Source organism: Pseudoliparis swirei, chromosome 1, assembly GCF_029220125.1.
Source record: "Pseudoliparis swirei isolate HS2019 ecotype Mariana Trench chromosome 1, NWPU_hadal_v1, whole genome shotgun sequence".
NCBI lineage: Eukaryota > Metazoa > Chordata > Actinopteri > Perciformes > Liparidae > Pseudoliparis > Pseudoliparis swirei.
In genome coordinates this window covers 21,704,856-21,723,592 of record NC_079388.1, presented here as the reverse complement: position 1 = coordinate 21,723,592, position 18,737 = coordinate 21,704,856, and the positions used below count along the sequence as shown (strand labels likewise).

Genomic DNA, 18,737 nt, shown 5'->3' with positions numbered 1-18,737 from the left:
TAGAGCTCTCAGGAGCCCCTATAGAGCCCCTATAGAGCTCCCAGGAGCCGCTATAGAGCCCCCAGGAGCCCCTATAGAGCTCTCAGGAGCCCCTATAGAGCCCCCAGGAGCCCCTATAGAGCTCTCAGGAGCCCCTATAGAGCCCCTATAGAGCTCCCAGGAGCCGCTATAGAGCCCCCAGGAGCCCCTATAGAGCTCTCAGGAGCCCCAGACCAGCGTTGTGGAGGTCCACAGTGACAAGAAGCACTCGGAGGAAACGTTCCACAGAAGCTTTTATTTGATTCATTCTGTCGCCCATCAGCAGGAAGGTAACCATGACTCCAGACCAGCTGGACCTGGACCGGTCCCGTCATGTCTCCAGAAGCAGAAAGCAATAAAGTTATTGAACCTGCCCCCCCACCCCCTAACACTGCTGCAGCATCACCGGGCTTCTTATTGCTGTGTGTGTGAACGATGATCAACTGGACTCAAAGGTCAGAGGTCGTGATTGACGTCAACTCAAGTGGTCCGTTGGTATCTTTGACCTTTGACCTCTCCACCGTTTGATAACCGGTCCGCTGCTCGTGTCTCATTCACAGCTTCTTTCTAGGATGTCGGAGGCTCCCTGAACTCACCACGTGACGACCTCTGACCTCCCACCTGCTCCAACCTCTGGAAACAGGAAGCAGGAAACAGGAGACCATCTGTGGAGGAACACTCCCACGGTCGCGCTGGAACGTTCTCCAGGCGCCTCATGGGCACCACTTCCTGTCGCGGTTTTATTGCTTATTTAGTTGTTTCCTTGGAAACGTCATTGGATTCCTGAACGCCGGACGTTTCCTCCCAGCTCACCGGCCAATGAGAGAGCAGGATTTTAAATATAGACTCCGAGCTTCAGATACCAATGTGGTACAGACTGACTCTGCGGGTCCTGGAGACGAGTCCGGCCCCCCCGGTGAGGGCCCCGGCGGTCCGATCCCCTCTTTGTGGCGAGGTGACCGACCTGTTTTGGTTTTCAGGCCTCGAGCCGCGGGGACTCCTTTGAATGTTTCTGCTTCTGGAAAGTTTTGATCTGCAGTCTGTCAGGAAGGGAAAGCTGCCAGGAGCCCCCAGGAGCCGCACGGAGCCCCAGGAGCCACCAGGAGCCCCAGGAGCCCCAGGAGCCACCAGGAGCCACTAGGAGCCCCAGGAGCCACCAGGAGCCGCCCGGCGATGTGCTCATAGTTTCCTTTGTGTCTTTCCGCTCTGGCCGTGTTCGATTGGCTCCGCCTCCTCCCACAGCCTCAGTGGTATTTTCCCGCCGTTACTCCCGGTGCCGTCGTGGCGTGGGGGAGGAGCCGCGCTGTGGGAGAAGCTTGAGGTTTGAACGACGGCGTTCTGCGGACGACCGGCGCCCGCTGCCCGCGAGGCGCCTCGCTGTAGCTGTGCTGCCGCGTCAGGCAGGCGCTCGGCCGGGGGCCCCGGGGGGCCCGGTGGGGGGCCGTTGCTGCTGCTGTTGGTGTTCATCCTGGCCAGCGCCCCCTGGTGGTTGAAGCTGTGGTGGTGCGGCACGGCGCCCATCTTGATGAGCGAGTGGCGCTGGGAGAGGAGGCGGGTCTCCGGGATCACCTGGAGGGGAGTGGAGGAGGAGGAGGAGGAGGTCTCAGGGAGGCGCCGCTGGGGGCCGCGGTGGTAGTGGGGGGGGCGTCCTCCTCCTGCCGAGGGCCCGTGGAACATGGAGGACGAGGAGGTGCAGGTGAGGACCTTGATGCCGCCGGTCCCCGACGCGCTCACCTCCTGGAGGTGGAGGAGCAGCTCGTCCAGCGCCGACGGGGGAGGGGCTCCTCCTGCTGCTCCTCCTCCTCCTCGCCCTTCATGCGAGGCCTCCTCAGGGAGGTGCAGTGAGGAGGACGAGGCGTTCAGGGCCGGCGTGTTCCTGCTGGCCGGCTCCGGGCTGGAGGCCGGCGTGGGCAGACCGGACAGCTCGCCGTCCGCCTGGGACAGAGGTCATCAGAGGTCAGGGCCCGTAGAGCCCCGCCCAGGGGGCGGAGCCTAGAGACAACAATGAGGATCTACCTGGGAGAGGCTGAGGGCCCGGAGCCCGGGGGGGATGAAGGAGCTGTACATCCTCAGCGTGGACACGCCCAGCTGGTCCTCCTGCAGGAGGAGAAGAAGTTTCAGAGCCTGGTGTCTCAGTGCTCCTTCTCCTCCAGAGCTCCGCCCACCTCCTGCTGCAGCTTGGCGAGCGTCCTCAGCGACATGGCGTGCGCCTCCTCGTCTCTCCCGAGCCGCCGCGCGTTGCCGCAGCAACACGACACCAGGAGGCCGGAGGAGACGGCGCCCAGCAGGAAGGCCAGCAGCACGCAGGCCAGCAGCAGCGTGTAGGGGAGCCGCTCGGCCTCCAGGGGGCGCCGCACGCCTAGGAGAGGAGACGAGCATTAGACCGGGGGAGGAGGTCACATTGGAGAGGAAAAGAGGAGGTCACAGTGAAGGGGGGTGGAGGGAGAAGAGGAGGAGGAGATGAAAGAGTCTCTCTCCCTCTCTCTCTCTCTTTCTCTCTCTCCCTCTCTGTCTCTCTCTCTCTCTGTATCTCTCTCTCTCTTCCTCCCTCTCTTCCTCTCTCTCTCTCTCTCTCTTCCTCCCTCTCTGTCTCTCTTTCTCTCTCTGTCTCTCTGTCTCTCTTCCTCCCTCTCTTCCTCTCTCTCTCTCTCTCTCTCTCTCTCTCTCTCTTCCTCCCTCTCTTCCTCTCTCTCTCTCTCTCTCTTCCTCCCTCTCTCTCTCTCTCTCTCTCTCTGTCTCTCTCTCTCTCTCTTCCTCTCTCTCTCTCTCTTCCTCCCTCTCTCTCTCTCTCTTCCTCCCTCTCTTCCTCCCTCTCTCTCTCTCTCAGCGTGAGAGGACGTGTGACTGCGGGGCAGAGGAGCACTGTTGGTTTAAAGGTGGTTTTTCCACGCTAAAGAGTGACTGGGTCTCCAGGTATGTTTGTTGTGTCTGTGGGTTCACGAAGGGGTTATTTTTGTGTCTGTGTGCGGCGTGCTAACGGGGAGCTAACGGGGAGCTAGAGTCATGGAGGACTTGAGCTTCCTCACGCGGGCACACGGGATCAGGGTGGCGCCGAATTTCCCGTGCTCGGAGGAGGAGGAGGAGGGGCTGGCAGTGGGCGACGTGGTCGTGAGGACAGCGTGAGGTCCGCTGCCCGTATGAACGGAGCGGTGGTTCTGTTCCTAGACAGCGTGCCGAAGGTGAACGAGGCATCATGAGCCGGTGGCGCCGCTGGCCACACCGTCGGTTCGGGTCACCGTGGCCAACGTGCCTCCTTTTATACAAGAGGAGGTGATCTTGAAGGAGCTGGTGAAGCACGGGAAGGTGGTGTCCCGGCTGAAGAAGATCCCCTCAGGGTGGAAGTCCTCCCGGATGAAACACGTGTGGTCCCACCGGAGGCATCTCTCCATGATCCTGAACAACAGGGGAGAAGAGCTCCGCCTCCGGGTGTTCATCAGGGTGGAGAGCTCCGCCTCCGGGTGTTCATCAGGGTGGAGAGCTCCGCCTCCGGGTGCTCATCAGGGTGGAGAGCTCCGCCTCCGGGTGTTCATCAGGGTGGAGAGCTCTGCCTCCGGGTGGAGAGCTCCGCCTCCGGGTGCTCATCAGGGTGGAGAGCTCCGCCTCCGGGTGTTCATCAGGGTGGAGAGCTCCGCCTCCGGGTGTTCATCAGGGTGGAGAGCTCCGCCTCCGGGTGTTCATCAGGGTGGAGAGCTCCGCCTCCGGGTGTTCATCAGGGTGGAGAGCTCCACCTCCAGGTGTTCATCAGGGTGGAGAGCTCCGCCTCTGGGTGTTCATCAGGGTGGAGAGCTCCGCCTCCGGGTGTTCATCAGGGTGGAGAGCTCCGCCTCGGGTGTTCATCAGGGTGGAGAGCTCCGCCTCCGGTGTTCATCAGGGTGGAGAGCTCCGCCTCGGTGTTCATCAGGGTGGAGAGCTCCACCTCCAGGTGTTCATCAGGGTGGAGAGCTCCGCCTCCGGTGTTCATCAGGGTGGAGAGCTCCGCCTGGGTGTTCATCAGGGTGGAGAGCTCCGCCTCGGGTGTTCATCAGGGTGGAGAGCTCCGCCTCGGTGTTCATCAGGGTGGAGAGCTCCCTCCGGGTGTTCATCAGGGTGGAGAGCTCCGCCGGGTGTTCATCAGGGTGGAGAGCTCCACCTCCAGGTGTTCATCAGGGTGGAGAGCTCCGCCTCTGGGTGTTCATCAGGGTGGCCGAGCACAACTACTCCATCTACATCTCCTCAGGGAACGGGAGGTGCTTCATCAGGGTGGAGAGGGGCACAGAGCCAGGGACTGCCACCGGTGGAGAGCTGCTGAGCAGAACACCAGCAGGGCTCGGGCGGAGCCAGGGGAGCAACCAGGGACTGCAGGTACCCAGAGGGGGGAGGAGAGGGAGCAGGCAGGAACTGGGGGCTCCCAGCAGGATGAGGAGGAGGAAGAGGAGGGGGGCACTGGTCCAGTCCAACAAGGTGAGGAGGGAGAGGGGGGGACGGTCACAGGCCAGCAGGGTGAGGAGGTAGAAGAGGAGGAGAGGAGAGAGGGGCAGGTGCAGAGGTGGCCCAACAAAGTGAAGAGGTAGGAAAGGGTGAGTCAGAGGAAGAGGGGGGGGCAGGTGCCAGAGAGGTGGTGCTGTCTGACAGCGAGGTGGACATGGAGGGGGAGGAGCCTCAGAGTCCCCCGACTAAAGAGGAAGAGGAGGGAGGAAGGAGAAAACCCACAGGCGAAGAAGGTGACGGCGGGCAGACGGAGGTCGAGGAGGAGAGGGGCGGAGCCAGAGTCCAGCTCGGAGGAGGACTCCACCCCTCTTCCTCACTACAGTGTGGAGGAGTTGAAAGACGAAGCAGGTGTGGCACGTGAAGGTGGAAGACCACTTCTGTAGAGACAAGTTCTTCCTCTCTGCCACCTTCCTCACGATGAAGACGAGAGAGGAGCCTTCACTCCGCAGGAGGTCTACAGGCTGAAGAAGATCCTGTGACCTCAGGAAGGTGCTGCTGGAGGAGGAGGAGGAGAAGAGGGCGAGGGCGACTGAGGGGGAACACCTCCTGGCCTCAGGGAGCAGCTTTTGCTTTTTAAAGAACCTGAGCATCATGAACAATTTTCTTTTTCAGGATTGGTGGTGCAGCTAAAGAGATTTGTGTTTATTGCAATTTGGTTTGATGTGGTGCACGGTTTGGAATAAAGCTTTTTTTTTTTTTATCAACAAAAAAAATCTCTCTCTCTCTCTCTCTCTCACCCCCCATCTAGTCAACACCTATAATTACAGCTTCAACACAACTCACCACTTGCCTGAAACAATGTCGCTGGCCAACATTAGCCTGATTCTGAACAAAAACAAGGACCCCGAAGACCCAGCATCTTACAGGCCCATATCGCTCATTCATGTAGACGCAAAGGTTTTAGCCAAGGTACTGACTCTGAGGCTTGAACCATGAATATTAATAAATCCTGACCAAACAGGCTTCATCAAAGGGAGGAATTCCTCCACTGGTCACTGAGGGAGATAACATACCTTGGAATTAGAATTGGCCCCTCTCTTAAAAAACGTGTTCAACTCAATCTAAAGCCAATCACAACACGCATCAGGGAAGACTTGAACAGGTGGGTGACCTACCAGTTTCCTGGCTGGGCAGGATAAGCATGCTCAAAATGAATATCCTGCCCAGGTTACTGTACCCCCTACAGATGCTGCCAAACTCAATACCCAACCGCTTCTTCATTGGATCAAATGTTCACACAATTCATCTGGCAAGTCAAAAAGGTTAGGATGAAAATAAGTAAACTACAGAAAAGCAAGCAGCAGGGAGGACTCGGAGTCCCTCACATAAAGTTCTACTCCTGGGCAGCACACATGCGTTACATATATGAGTGGGTGAACCCAGAGGCTACACATGCATCCACATGGAGTCGACAAACTGTGGATTACTCACTTTAAAGAACTGCCCCTTCGTAAACTTCAAGAGAGCAAAGCTAGAGGTTCAAAATAACTTTATTGTACGAAATACATTAAACACCTGGAATAATATCATGGCCTACTTTAAATTTAAGAATAATTTTTCACTTTTGGCTCCCATATGGAGAAACCCAGATTTCCACCCCTCATGTCAAGACTCTGTGTTCAGGCTCTGGCATGAGAAGGGTCTGGACCAGCTTATCAAACTCTCTGAGGGAGAAACAGGGACTCGTTTGAGAACCTGAAGAACAAATACGCTCTCCAACAGTCCCATTTCTTTCGATATTTACAAATAAGACATTACATACCAAAAACCGTAGATGCCCCAAACATGTGCTTCCTGGAGGAAATCCTTACACAACCCAAACTAAAACAATTCATCTCCCATGTCTATGAAACCTTCGGCCTAAACCTTCATTAGTCCACTGACCACATGCGCAAACAGTGGCAGATGGACATGGAGTGTCAGATAGAGGAAAATGTATGGACATCAATTATAGGAAACACACTTAACATCCGGAGCTGTAGCACAGATAGAGAAAGACAATTCAAAATATGACATCGACTGCATTGTACACCACTGCTGAGGGGCAGGCTGGGCCCAGGCTCCCCGACATGGAGGCAATGGAACTCTGAAGTTGGTACTTATATACACATGTTTTGGAAATGTGCACAAATTCAAACATTCTGGAGAGAAGTGAAGGATGAGGTGGTTTCTTTGACCTGGAGCGTTCACCCCTCAATGTGTTCTGGCAGCCAAAGTGAGCAGTGCAAGCAGAACGACGCCAAACTGATTCCAGCACTGTTCTATATGGCTCGAAAGACGATCCTTAAACTCTGGATTTCTAAAGATACCTTCTACAGATGACTGGTACAAGGGCATTTTGGAAGTTCTCCCTTTGGAAAAGTTGACCCACACCCTCCATGACAATGTCAAGGGATTTGTCAAAATATGGAAACCAGTCCGAGACGTGGTGGACCCCTCCGGGGTGGACTCCGCTGTGCCAGATTAAAAACACTGTCACTGATGCTGACTTGATCTGATGATGTAACCTTCAATATGTACTTATAGTGGTGATGTGCTGTGGCTTTTCTCATTATTTTGTATCTATTATCTATTTATATTTGTTGTCTGTTTTTTGTTGTTCTTTACCCTTTTGTTTCTCTTTTCCCTTTGTATTGTATCCTTAATGTCCTGTCTTGCTAATTTGTAAAATCAAAATAAATATATTTTAAAAAAGAAATGAAAGAGTCTGTGTGTGTGTGTCTCTGTGTGTGTGTCTGTGTGTCTCTGTCTGTGTGTGTGTCTCTGTGTGTGTGTGTGTGTGTGTCTCTGTGTGTGTGTCTCTGTCTGTGTGTGTGTGTGTCTGTGTGTCTCTGTGTGTGTGTCTCTGTCTGTGTGTCTCTGTGTGTGTGTGTGTGTGTGTGTCTCTGTGTGTGTGTGTGTGTGTGTCTCTGTGTCTGTGTGTGTCTGTGTGTGGAGACCTTGTCAAGTTTGACTTTTTCGCTTCGTCACCGAAAATGATGGTAACACACTTCCCCCTCACTTTAAAGGTTATACAACACACACACCTGACACACACACACACACCTGACACACACACACACTTGACACACACACAGTGTGTGTGTGTGTGTGTGTGTGTGTGTGTGTGTGGGATGGAGCAGGTGCTTCATGATGTCACAGGAACGTTTCTATAAAGTGTGACTCATGTTCAGAACAACCACCGGGTACCGGGTACTCTGGGAGACAAGAAGAGCTGTAGCGTTACTCCACAACAACAACATCACAAAAACAACAACACAACAATAACACCACCACCACACCAACACCATCACAAAAACAACAACACAACAATAACAACACACCACCACACCAACAACAACACAACAATAATAATAACACCACACCAACACCACCACAAAACAACATCACAAAACAACAACACAACAATCACAACACACCACCACAACAACAACAACACAACAATAACAACACACCACCACCACACACCAACACCACCACCACATCACAAAAACAACAACACAACAATAACAACACACCACCACAACAACAACACAAAAACAACAACACAACAATAACAACATACCACCACCACCACAACACACCAACACCACCACCACAACAACATCACAAAAACAACAACACAACAATAACACCACCACAACAACAACACCACAACAACACAACAAAGAGCCAGAGCCTTTAGTTATCAAGCTCCTCCTCTTCTATGGAACCAGCTTCACCTTCAGTCCTGGAGGCTCCGCCCCCTCATGGAGACTGAAGACTTTCCTCTCTGACAGATCTTATAGTTAGAGAGCCGAGTCAGGGTCACCTGGAGAGACCTGGAGACGCTGCTATAGGCTGAGAGGCTGAGGGGGACGCTTAGGAGACACTGAGCTCCTCTCTCCTCTCTCCTTATGGACACTTAGGAGACACTGAGCTCCTCTCTCCTCTCTCCTTATGGACGCTTAGGAGACACTGAGCGCCTCTCTCCTCTCTCCTTATGGACGCTTAGGAGACACTGAGCTCCTCTCTCCTCTCCTTATGGACGCTTAGGAGACACTGAGCTCCTCTCTCCTCTCTCCTTATGGACGCTTAGGAGACACTGAGCTCCTCTCCTCTCTCCTTATGGACGCTTAGGAGACACTGAGCTCCTCTCTCCTCTCTCCTTATGGACGCTTAGGATACACTGAGCTCCTCTCTCCTTATGGACGCTTAGGATACACTGAGCTCCTCTCTCCTCTCCTTATGGACGCTTAGGAGACACTGAGCTCCTCTCTCCTTATGGACGCTTAGGAGACACTGAGCCACTCTCTCCTCTCTCCTTAGGGATGCTTAGGAGACACTGAGCCTCTCTCCTCTCTCTCCTTATGGACGCTTAGGAGACACTGAGCTCCTCTCTCCTCTCTCCTTATGGACGCTTAGGAGACACTGAGCTCCTCTCCTCTCTCCTTATGGACGCTTAGGAGACACTGAGCCCTCTCCTCTCTCCTTATGGACGCTAGGATACACTGAGCTCTTCTCTCCTCTCCTTATGGACGCTTAGGATACACTGAGCTCCTCTCCTCTCTCCTTATGGACGCTTAGGATACACTGAGCTTCTCTCTCCTCTCTCTCCTTATGGACGCTTAGGATACACTGAGCTCCTCTCTCCTCTCTCCTCTCTCCTTATGGACGCTTAGGAGACACTGAGCTCCTCTCTCCTCTCCTCTCTCCTTATGGACGCTTAGGATACACTGAGCTCCTCTCTCCTTATGGACGCTTAGGAGACACTGAGCTCCTCTCTCCTTATGGACGCTTAGGAGACACTGAGCTCCTCTCCTCTCCTTATGGACGCTTAGGAGACACTGAGCTCCTCTCTCCTTATGGACGCTTAGGAGACACTGAGCTCCTCTCTCCTCTCTCCTTATGGACGCTTAGGAGACACTGAGCTCCTCTCTCCTTATGGACGCTTAGGATACACTGAGCTCCTCTCTCCTCTCTCCTTATGGATGCTTAGGATACACTGAGCTCCTCTCTCCTCTCCTCTCTCCTTATGGACGCTTAGGATACACTGAGCACCTCTCTCCTCTCCTCTCCTTAGGGATGAATTTTCATCTCTCCATCACACATTACTAACTCTGCTTTCTCCCCGGAGTCCTTGTGACTTCATGTCTCATGGGGAGGAGGAGGAGTAGGAGGAGGTGGAGGAGGAGGAAGAGCAGGTGGAGGAGGAGGTAGAGGAGGAGGAGGAGGAGGTGGAGTTGGAGGAGGAGGTAGAGGAGGAGGAGGAGGAGGTGAGGCAGGTGTGTAATTAGCCAGCTGGATGCTGGAGTGAGAGTCTGAAGGACAAAGGAGGCATTCAGGGGCCCTAGGAAATAGGAGGTTTGTTGGAGCCCTGACGGCGGGGTGAGGAGGTGAAGCGCTCATGGGCCGAGTTCTGAGACACAGCGGGGAGCGGCCGAGTGTTCGATTCCCAGCATTGAAGCCTTTGATTTAGCATTAGCAACCAGAAGAGACACGAGGGGGCGGAGCTTAGAGACACCTGTAGCCCAGCCCCTAAAGCATCCCCTGCCTTATGGTCGCCCCCTGGTGGTCAGGAGAGAGAATGCAGCTTCAACACATGAAGCATAGACTTCTATACAACCAGAGGAGTCGCCCCCTGGTGGTCAGGAGAGAGAATGCAGCTTCAACGCATGAAGCATAGACTTCTATACAACCAGAGGAGTCGCCCCCTGGTGGTCAGGAGAGAGAATGCAGCTTCAACACATGAAGCATAGACTTCTATACAACCAGAGGAGTCGCCCCCGGTGGTCAGGAGAGAGAGTGCAGGTTTAACACATGAAGCATAGACTTCTATACAACCAGAGGAGTCGCCCCCTGGTGGTCAGGAGAGAGAATGCAGCTTCAACACATGAAGCATAGACTTCTATACAACCAGAGGAGTCGCCCACGGTGGTCAGGAGAGAGAGTGCAGGTTTAACACATGAAGCATAGACTTCTATACAACCAGAGGAGTCGCCCCCGGTGGTCAGGAGAGAGAGTGCAGGTTTAACACATGAAGCATAGACTTCTATACAACCAGAGGAGTCGCCCCCTGGTGGTCAGGAGAGAATGCAGCTTCAACACATGAAGCATAGACTTCTATACAACCAGAGGAGTCGCCCACGGTGGTCAGGAGAGAGAGTGCAGGTTTAACACATGAAGCATATACTTCTATACAACCAGAGGAGTCGCCCCCTGGTGGTCAGGAGAGAGAATGCAGCTTTAACACATGAAGCATAGATTTCTATACAACCAGAGGAGTCGCCCCCTGGTGGTCAGGAGAGAGAGTGCAGCTTTAACACATGAAGCATAGACTTCTATACAACCAGAGGAGTCGCCCCCTGGTGGTCAGGAGGGAGAATGCAGCTTCAACACATGAAGCATAGACTTCTATACAACCAGAGGAGTCGCCCCCGGTGGTCAGGAGAGAGAGTGCAGGTTTAACACATGAAGCATAGACTTCTATACAACCAGAGGAGTCGCCCCCTGGTGGTCAGGAGAGAGAATGCAGCTTCAACACATGAAGCATATACTTCTATACAACCAGAGGAGTCGCCCCCTGGTGGTCAGGAGGGAGAATGCAGCTTCAACACATGGAGCATAGACTTCTATACAACCAGAGGAGTCGCCCCCTGGTGGTCAGGAGAGAGAATGCAGCTTTAACACATGAAGCATAGACTTCTATACAACCAGAGGAGTCGCCCCCTGGTGGTCAGGAGGGAGAATGCAGCGTCAACACATGAAGCATAGACTTCTATACAACCAGAGGAGTCGCCCCCGGTGGTCAGGAGAGAGAGTGCAGGTTTAACACATGAAGCATAGACTTCTATACAACCAGAGGAGTCGCCCCCTGGTGGTCAGGAGAGAGAATGCAGCTTCAACACATGAAGCATAGACTTCTATACAACCAGAGGAGTCGCCCCCTGGTGGTCAGGAGGGAGAATGCAGCTTCAACACATGGAGCATAGACTTCTATACAACCAGAGGAGTCGCCCCCTGGTGGTCAGTATGTTTGACTTTCTCACCGTAGGCAGAGTCGGCTGCAGACTCCTGGTTCTGTGTCGTCGTCAACACATTGTCTGTAAAAAAACAACAACAACAACAGGGTCACACCCCTCCCGTGGCGTTCCTGTTGCATCACTTCCTGCGCTGCCCTCACCGTGGCAGCCGTCGGGGGGGGGCGGGGCGGGGGCGTGGTCTCCCTCGATGTCCTGGTCGAAGCCGGCCCTGCAGACACAGAGAGAGGCTGCAGCAGTCCATCGGAGGGCGGGGAGGCGGCGCCTCGTCTCACGCCGGTTGCCGTGGGTTACCGTTGCCGGGGCAATTAATCGATGATGTGCATCCAGATAAGGAGGCGAGACGAAGCTAATGAGATGCTGTCGCACGGGCATCCTTCACTCTGAAGGAGACTCAGAGGTCAGAGGTCAGAGGAGAGCAACCCCACACAGGACACCTATCCACCAATCAGGGCCAGAGGAAGGTTCCCCTCGTCCAATCAGAGGCCAGACGGAGACAAAGGGGCGAGACCCTCAGGGAGCACATATACATATATATGTATATATATATACTGTATATGCATATATATATGCATATATATATACATATATATATATTACATCACATGTCATTTAGCAGACGCTTTTATCCAAAGCGACTTCCAATAAGTGCATTTCAACCTAGAGTACAAACCAAGAACAACAAGAACACAGGAAGCAACACTTCCTCAACTCAGTCGAACCACAAAAGCACCACAATAAGTGCCATCCCAGTGCCACTGAAGTGCAAATCTGTGTTTTAATCCAGATATAGTCGGAAAAGATGTGTTTTCAGTCTCAGGCGGAAGATGTAGAGACTTCCTGCTGTCCTGATGTCAGTGGGGAGCTCGTTCCACCACTGAGGAGCAGGACAGCAAACAGTCTGGATGTAGAGTGATTAGCTCGAGGTGCAGGAGGCACAAGACGATTGGCTGTTGCCGAGCGGAGCGAACGTGCCGGGGTGTACGGTGTGACCACATCCCGGATGTAGACGGGGCCCGATCCGTTTAGAGCACGGTACCAAGAACCAGTGTTTTGAAGCGGATGCTGCTCCACCGGTAACCATGAAGAGATCGAAGGAGCGGAGTGGTGTGGGGGAATTTCGGGAGGCTGAAGACCAGTCAAGCTGCTGCATTCTGGATGAGCTGCAGAGGTCGGATGGCCTTAGCAGGTAGACCAGCCAGGAGGGAGTTGCAGTAGTCAAGGCGTGAAATGACCAGAGCCTGGACCAGAACCTGTGCCGCCTTCTGAGTAAGAAGAGGCCGTATTCTCCTGATGTTGTGCAGCATGAACCTACAGGAACGCGTCGTCACAGCGATGTTGGCCGTCAGGTTGACTGTCTAGTGTCACCCCGAGGTTCCTGGCAGTCAGGGTAGGGGCCAACACAGAGCTGGTGAAGGTGGTAGTCAGGTCATGGGTGGGAGCCTTTCCCTGGAAGGAATAGTAGCTGGGTCTTGTCAGGGTTGATCTTCAGGTGGTTAGCAGACATCCACTGAGAGATGTCGGTCAGACAGGCAGAGATTCGTGCCGCCACCCATGTTTCGGCCGGTGGAAACGAGAAGATCAGTTAGGTGTCGTCAGCATAGCTATGGTAGGAGAAGCCATGCGAACGAATGACAGAGCCGAGATAATTTGTGTACAGAGAAGAGGAGGGGACCCAGGACGGAGCCTTGAGGAACCCCAGTAGTGAGAGGAAGAGGAGGGGACCCAGGACAGAGCCTTGAGGAACCCCAGTAGTGAGAGGAAGAGGAGGGGACCCAGGACGGAGCCTTGAGGAACCCCATAGTGAGAGAAGAGGAGGGGACCCAGGACGGAGCCTTGAGGAACCCCAGTAGTGAGAGGACAAGGATCAGACACAGATCCTCTCCAAGTTACCGGTAAGTGTGGTTCGTTAAGGTAGAGAAAAAAGGCGAGTGCAGTGCCTGAGATCCCCAGATCCTGAAGAGAGATAAGGATCTGGTGGTTCACGGTGTCAAATGCTGCAGAAAGGTCTAGAAGGATAAGGACAGAGGAGAGAGAGGCTGCTCTAGCAGTGTGAAGCTGCTCAGAGACAGCAAGGAGGGCAGTCTCTGTCGAGTGGCCTTGAATCCAGACTGGTGAGGGTCAAGAAGGCTGTTACTGTGGAGACAGGAGGACACTTGGCTCAAGAGAGCTCGCTCCAGAGTTTTGGAGAGAAAAGGAAGAAGAGAGACCGGTCTGTAGTTGCTGACTCCAGACGGGTCGAGGTGGTTTCTTCAGGAGAGGGTTGACTCTCGCCTCCTTCAGAGAGTTGGGGAAACAACCAGTTGAGAGGGAGCTGTTAATAAGATGGGCGAGGAAGGTCAGAAGGTCAGGAGCAACAGTCTGGAGAATGGGAGACGGGACGATGTCAAGGGTGCAGGTGGTCGGTCGAGCTGAGGTCACCAAGCTAAGAACTTGATTGGGAGACAAGGGGGTGAAAGGAAAGAGGGGGGGGTGAAGAAGTTAGTGTTGGTGAGGTGATAGAAGATGGATTAGTAAAGGAGGAGCGGATGTCGTCCATCTTCTTTGTAAAGTAGTCGACAAAGTGGCAAAAGGGTGGAAGGAGGAGGGGCCAGGGGGGATCAAGGAGGTTGGAAAAGATAGAGAAGAGTTTTTTGGGGTTAGAGAAGGAAGACTGAATTTTGGTCAGGTAGAACGAGCTTTTGGCTGCAGAGATAGAGGAAGAGAAGGAGGAGAGAAGAGATTGATAGAAGAGCAAGTCTTCCGCTTGATTCGATTTGCGCCATTTTCTTTCCGTCGCTCGCAGGGTGGCTCTCTCGGCGCACCGAGTCCGACAACCACGGAGAGAGAGGATTTCCGAACCGGTGTCTTAAAAAGGACAAAGAGAATCAAGAGATGAAGACAGGAAGAGAGGAGAGTGTCTGTGGCAGAGTTAGGCTGCATGGTGAGAAGGAGGCAGTTGAGGGGAGAGCAGATGGACAGAGGAGGGACAGAGAGGAGGGACAGAGAGGCCAGAGAGGAGGCCAGAGAGGAGGGAGAGGGAAGAGGCCAGAGGAGGACAGAGGAGGCCAGAGAGGAGGGACAGAGGAGGCCAGAGAGGGAGGAGAGGCCAGAGGACAGAGGAGGCCAGAGAGGAGGACAGAGAGGGACAGAGGGGAGGAATGTTCCATACATTGCAACAGAGTCTAGATAGAATCTTAGATATGGGTGGCTAAGTACCATAGAGAGAGAGAGAGAGAGAGATGAAGAAGGAGAGAAGACATGGAGTGGAGAGCCAGAGGAGGTTGGAGGCAGTTTCTAGTGAAAATGTAATGTAAGGCGGCGGCCGGCGGCTGTGAGTGGGAGGGGAGGGACTGAGTGAGCGGTCAAAGGAACACAGGAAGAGATCACATGACTTCTCTGTCTGGATGTTGAAGTCGCCCAGAAGGATGAGCGGGGCCGTGTTCCGAGAAGTTCGACAGGAGGGCGTCTAGCTCTTCCAAGAAATCTCCCAAAGAACCAGGGGGACGGTAGAGAACAACAATGTGTAGTTGAGCCGGATGAGTAACCGTCACAGCATGGAACTCAAAAGTCAGTGGGATAAAGAGTGGAAGAGAGTAGGGAGAGAAACACCATTTGGGTGAGATGAGTAAACCTGTAGCTCCACCCCGACCAGAGGGTCTGGGTGTGGCTGAAGGAGAAGGCCGAGGAGAGAGCAGCCGGGGTAGACGTGTTGTCTGCTGTGATCCAGGTCTCAGGGAGACAGGAAGTCAAGCGACTGCTCCATGGCAAAGAGATGAAACCGGCCTTGCGGTTGGCTGACTGACAGTTCCAGAGGCCTCCCGTGACAAGGTGCTGGGTGTGAGTAGAACGGGTAGGAAGGAGAACAGAGGAGGGGTTAGGGTCCATGAATGAACGAGTCCTATAGGAACTACGAGGAGAGATACACACAGGTATGGAAAATACACACATATTCAAAAAATGGTGGAATACACAGCCACCCACGAAGACTCCAACGGAAGACTCCTATGTCTTTGTCCTCCGAGTCTCGACTCCGACGGAAGACTCCGATGTCTTTGTCCTCCGAGTCTCGACTCCGACGGAAGACTCCTATGTATTTGTCCTCCGAGTCTCGACTCCAACGGAAGACTCCGATGTCTTTGTCCTCCGCGTCTCGACTCCAACGGAAGACTCCTATGTCTTTGTCCTCCGAGTCTCGACTCCAAGGGAAGACTCCTATGTCTTTGTCCTCCGAGTCTCGACTCCAAGGGAAGACTCCTATGTCTTTGTCCTCCGAGTCTCGACTCCGACGGAAGACTCCTATGTCTTTGTCCTCCGAGTCTCGACTCCGACGGAAGACTCCTATGTCTTTGTCCTCCAGTCTCGACTCGACGGAAGACTCCATGTCTTTGTCCTCCCGAGTCTCGACTCCGACGGAAGACTCCTATGTCTTTGTCCTCCCAGTCTCGACTCGACGGAAGACTCCTATGTCTTTGTCCTCCGAGTCTCGACTCCGACGGAAGACTCCTATGTCTTTGTCCTCCGAGTCTCGACTCCGACGGAAGACTCCTATGTCTTTGTCCTCCGAGTCTCGACTCCGACGGAAGACTCTATGTCTTTGTCCTCCCGAGTCTCGACTCCGACGGAAGACTCCTATGTCTTTGTCCTCCCAGTCTCGACTCCGACGGAAGACTCCTATGTCTTTGTCCTCAGTCTCGACTCCGACGGAAGACTCCTATGTCTTTGTCCTCCGAGTCTCGACTCCGACGGAAGACTCCTATGTCTTTGTCCTCGAGTCTCGACTCCGACGGAAGACTCCTATGTCTTTGTCCTCCGAGTCTCGACTCCGGCGGAAGACTCCTATGTCTTTGTCCTCCGAGTCTCGACTCCGACGGAAGACTCCTATGTCTTTGTCCTCCGAGTCTCGACTCCGACGGAAGACTCCTATGTCTTTGTCCTCCGAGTCTCGACTCCGACGGAAGACTCCTATGTCTTTGTCCTCCGAGTCTCGACTCCGACGGAAGACTCCTATGTCTTTGTCCTCCGAGTCTCGACTCGACGGAAGACTCCTATGTCTTTGTCCTCCGAGTCTCGACTCCGACGGAAGACTCCTATGTCTTTGTCCTCCGAGTCTCGACTCCGACGGAAGACTCCTATGTCTTTGTCCTCCGAGTCTCGACTCCGACGGAAGACTCCTATGTCTTTGTCCTCCGAGTCTCGACTCCGACGGAAGACTCCTATGTCTTTGTCCTCCGAGTCTTCGTCCGATGACGCTACAGCTGACGCTAAAGACCCGATCCGGTTATGAGCCAAAGTTGGTGCCAATTACCTCCAGCCGCGTTGACACCGCCCCTTGCTCGTTGGTATTCAAATGACACTCAGTGAAGATTCAGGTGTCAGTAATCAGGACACACCTCTCTACCAAAACAAATCCTACAACAGTACAGACCAACAATCCAGCAGCTCTAAACAACAAATACAACAGTAACTCAGCAGATAAACTAATCTAAAGACACTTAGCAGGATCCAAGTAGTCAGTAGTCTCGCCTCACAGGTAGAAAATGCACACTGTATATATATATATATATACGTATATATATATGTGTAATTTCCGAGATAAAACAGGAAGTGACACGTACTTGATACCCGGCGCCATGTTGGCACAACTCCCGGTCCGCAGCCAGATGCAGTACGGGTCACGAGAGGCAAGGCAGGCTCTGGGGAGAGAGAGAGAGAGGGGGGGGGAAAGGTGATCTCTCTCTCTCTCTCTCTCTCTCTCTCTCTCTCTCTCTCTCTCTCTCTCTCTCTCACCCCCTGCAGGCCCCGTGGCGGCGGCAGCGGGCGAGCGGGACCCGGACCACGCAGCTGCTGAAGGCCACGAACAGGGCCTGGTGGTCCTTGTCCAGCTCTAGACCCAGAACCCTCCTGTCCTGCTGACCCTGAACGTCGCACCTGGACACAGACGTGAGGCGGTTCAGGACCCGGACCGGAGCGCCCCCCCCTCCCCCGGGTCTCACCTGGACGGGTTGTAGACGTCGATGTCCTCCAGCAGCCGCGACCCGGCGCCGTCGTCGGGGCGCGTGCTGGCCAGGACCTTCAGGACCCGGCCCTCGTCGGAGCCCAGGAACACCACGGTCCGGTCCTTGAAGGGCCCGGCCGACGCGTCCACCGCGATCTGGGTCAGCTTGGACCTGCGAGAGGACAGAGACCACATGGGACCCAGACCGAGGAGGACCTGGACCACGCGGCAGGACCGGTTCTCTGACGCCCCCCCTCCACCCGCCAAAGGGAGCTTCCAGCCTGCAGGTCTCAAAGGTCAAAGGTCAACAGGTCAGGGGATGTCAGGGACAGCCTGCCCAATCGGAGCTGGTCAGGGCGGTGACCTCTAGCTCCTCTCTGACCTCCTGATTGGATGAAAGACGGCCTCGCTGCTGCCGATTGGTCGACGGTGTCGACGCCCCAAAGTTGAGTTCAGGCTGTGCTGTTAGGCTGAAGTGGGAGAAGAACCTTTATATGTGGAGACGTCTGACCCCTGACCCCCGTGCTCACCTGCTGGAGGTCCTGGTGAAGCAGGGCCGCTGGTTGACGGCGGGGACGGCCTCGTGCATCAGGGGGTGGGCCTTGATGAACGCCAGCGTCTCGTCAGGGAATTGAACCGACGACCTGAAGTCTGCCGCCGGACCGTCGCCCGCACAGGCCCCGGGTCTGAGGGGGAGGGGCAGACTGTAGAGCCTGGTGCAACAGGCCCCGGGTCTGAGGGGGGGGGGCAGACTGTAGAGCCTGGTGCAACAGGCCCCGGGTCTGAGGGGGGGGGGCAGACTGTAGAGCCTGGTGCAACAGGCCCCGGGTCTGAGGGGCAGACTGTAGAGCCTGGTGCAACAGGCCGGGTCTGAGGGGGCAGACTGTAGAGCCTGGTGCAACAGGCCCCGGGTCTGAGGGGGGGGGGCAGACTGTAGAGCCTGGTGCAACAGGCCCCGGGTCTGAGGGGGGGGGGCAGACTGTAGAGCCTGGTGCAACAGGCCCTGGGTCTGAGGGGGGGGGCAGACCCTGGGGCCTCACCTGGGTCGGGGGACCTGCTCCTCGGGGACCGGCGTCCAGGCCGCGTCGGCGCCGCGCTGCGCCTTGAAGCGGCCGCCGAACGCCTTCTCGATGTCGTCCAGGTAGAAGGCGCACACGGCCGAGCCGGGGATGCTGCGGGGAAACGGCGGCGTTCATTTCTACCGTTAAGAAAACGAGAAGAAGAAGAGAGACGGAACCTGTTGGCCTGCGTGGTGA

At 54.7% G+C, this 18,737-nt stretch overlaps 1 protein-coding gene across 1 annotated transcript in view; it reads right to left on the bottom strand.

The window, feature by feature from the left end:
* Positions 1-255: 255 nt before the first annotated feature.
* Positions 256-18,737, bottom strand: part of LOC130198513 (semaphorin-6D-like) — a 22,294-nt gene continuing 3,812 nt past the window's right edge. Inside the window, exons 5-15 of the mRNA XM_056421692.1 lie at positions 18,719-18,737; positions 18,522-18,653; positions 18,012-18,167; positions 17,480-17,653; positions 17,274-17,414; positions 17,102-17,179; positions 11,648-11,715; positions 11,514-11,567; positions 2,184-2,377; positions 2,035-2,115; positions 256-1,953 (exon numbers count right to left, since the gene is read on the bottom strand). The exon at positions 18,719-18,737 is cut by the window's right edge and continues 109 nt beyond it. Coding sequence (XP_056277667.1) covers positions 1,198-1,953; positions 2,035-2,115; positions 2,184-2,377; positions 11,514-11,567; positions 11,648-11,715; positions 17,102-17,179; positions 17,274-17,414; positions 17,480-17,653; positions 18,012-18,167; positions 18,522-18,653; positions 18,719-18,737 — 1,853 coding nt within the window. The 3' untranslated portion in view covers positions 256-1,197. The remainder of the gene's footprint in view (positions 1,954-2,034; positions 2,116-2,183; positions 2,378-11,513; positions 11,568-11,647; positions 11,716-17,101; positions 17,180-17,273; positions 17,415-17,479; positions 17,654-18,011; positions 18,168-18,521; positions 18,654-18,718) is intronic.